The 2500-nt window shown below is 45.6% G+C and overlaps 1 protein-coding gene across 1 annotated transcript in view; it reads left to right on the plus strand.

The window, feature by feature from the left end:
• Positions 1-2500, plus strand: part of LOC125041269 (cell death abnormality protein 1-like) — a 51603-nt gene that overhangs the window by 11399 nt on the left and 37704 nt on the right. The window contains exon 4 of the mRNA XM_047636106.1: positions 476-505. Coding sequence (XP_047492062.1) covers positions 476-505 — 30 coding nt within the window. The remainder of the gene's footprint in view (positions 1-475; positions 506-2500) is intronic.

Raw genomic sequence — 2500 nt, forward strand, 5'->3', positions numbered from 1 at the left:
GTGTATGTGTGTTCAAATATATGAATAGATAGATAGTCACGCAAATATAGATAGAGATATATGCAAACACACACACACACACACACACACACACACACACACACACACACACACACACACACACATATATATATATATATATATATATATATATATATATTAATGTGTGTGTGTGTTTGTCTGTGTGTATGTGTGTGTATACATATATATACATATATTTATAATATATACATATATATAAATAAATAGATACATTTATATATATATACAAACAAAAATATTTTTGTATGTATTTATATGTCTATCACACATACACACAAACACACATGTGTGTGTATTTGTGTGTGTGTTTCTTTGCATACCGATGGGTAGTTAAACGAAGATAGAGACATATAATTTAAACAAATTCAACTTATCATTGTGCAATGAAATTTTGATTTTAAGATTTATATACGTTTTCTCTTCCTAATTCCAGGTAAAAAAGGCAAGAAGGTCGAGAACGAAGGTAAGATAGAAACGTCTTTTTCTCTTCCATTTCTTGTTTTCTCCACACACGTACATATGTGTGGGTGTGGGTAAGTGTACATATATACATACATATATGTGTGTGTGTGTGTGTGTGTGTGTGTGTACACTCTCTCTCTCTCTCTTTATAGTAGGCATCCGTCAGTCTCGAGAGACTATGGATTTGCACGCTGGACGGTGTTTTTGGTACAGCGTCGGGTATGGCTGAACAGACCAGTGCGGGAGTGGCAGTCCTTTCCGTTCTGAGCACAGCTGAAGACTGATGTTGGTCTGTCCGTCTGACTATGAGCTTTCCACTTGATTCCCTTTGCCTCAGACTGCTGGGAAAGCGACTTTTCAAAGCCTGACAGGCCCTTCTGTATGTTTTGCCTCCATGCTGATCTGTCCAGGGCGACCGATTCCCAGTTCGCATCCATGTTCAGAGCCTTCAAATCACGCTTGCAGACGTCTTTGTAGCGCAGCTGGGATCTGCCTCTGGGCCGTTTTCCTTGTATGATTTCTCCGTAGAGGAGGTCCTTTGGTACCCTGCCATCATCCATTCTCACTACGTGGCCGAACCAGCGCATGCTCCTAAGTTTCAGGAGGGTGAACATGCTGGGGATTACGGCCCTCTCCAGGACTGCGTTGTTGGTCACCTTGTCCATCCACGTGATGTTCAGGATGCGACGGAGACAGCGCATGTGGAACGTGTTGAGCTTTTGTTCTTGGCGGGCCCGCAGGGTCCAGGACTCACTGCCGTACAGGAGAGTGCAGACAACACAGGCTTTGTAGACATGGATCTTGGTATGTTCAGTTAGCTTGCCGTTGGACCATACTCTCTTTGTCAGCCTGGCCATAGTGGTAGCTGCCTTTCTAATGCGCTTGCTGAGCTCTGTGTCAAGTGAGAGGGAGTCTGAGATTGTAGAAACCAGGTACACGAAGTCATGGACAACCTCTAGTACGTGATCACAGATCACGATGCTGGGTGGTGAGACCAAATCCTGTCCTATGACTTATGCTTTTTTCAGATTGATGGTGAGTCTGAAGTCTTGGCAGGCCCTGCTGAAACGGGTCATGAGCTGCTGGAGGTCTTCGGCGGAGTGGGCAGAGGAAGTCACGCAGGCATTTCAGCTGGACTTTGGTCTTTGCTCTTAGTCTGGAGAGGTTAAAGAGCTTACCATCAGACCTGGTTCAGAGATAGATGCCTTCTGTGGCAGATCCGAAGGCATGCTTCAGCAGTAAAAAAGATTCCAAATAGGGTGGGTGCAAGGACACAGCCCTGTTTTACTCCGCTTCGGATGTCGAAGGCATCTGAGGTTGACCCATCAAAGACAACGGTGCCCTTCATGTCATCATGAAAAGATTGAATGATGCTGAGGAATCTGGGTGGACATCCACTCTTGGGCAGAATCTTGAAAAGTCTGTCTCGGCTCACAAGGTCAAAGGCCTATGTGAGGTTTATGAAGGCTATGAAGTGTGGTTGCCTTTGTTCCCTGCATTTCTCTTGGAGCTGCCTGATGGAGAAGACAATGTCAATGGTTGACCTCTTGGCTCGAAAACCGCACTGGGATTCTCCGCAAGAACTTGGAGCCTCTTCAGTGCGAATCGAGTAAAAAGCTTCCAAACGATGACGAGGAGAGAGATGCCACGGTAATTATTACAGTCACTCCTGTCTCCTTTGTTTTTGTAGAGAGTGATGATGTTGGCATCTCTCATGTCTTGCGGCACTTCACCTTTTCTCCAGCACAAGCAGAGGATTTCGTGCAGCTCGCTGAGGAGGGTCTCTTTGCAGCACTTCAAAATCTCGGCAGGAATGCCGTCTTTCCCGGTGCTTTGCCAGGCATCTCTCATGTCTTGCGGCACTTCACCTTTTCTCCAGCACAAGCAGAGGATTTCGTTGGCATCTCTCATGTCTTGCGGCACTTCACCTTTTCTCCAGTACAAGCAGAGGATTTCGTGCAGCTCGCTGAGGAGGGTCTCTTTGCAGCACTTCAAG

Source organism: Penaeus chinensis, chromosome 30 (assembly GCF_019202785.1).
Source record: "Penaeus chinensis breed Huanghai No. 1 chromosome 30, ASM1920278v2, whole genome shotgun sequence".
Taxonomy (NCBI): domain Eukaryota; kingdom Metazoa; phylum Arthropoda; class Malacostraca; order Decapoda; family Penaeidae; genus Penaeus; species Penaeus chinensis.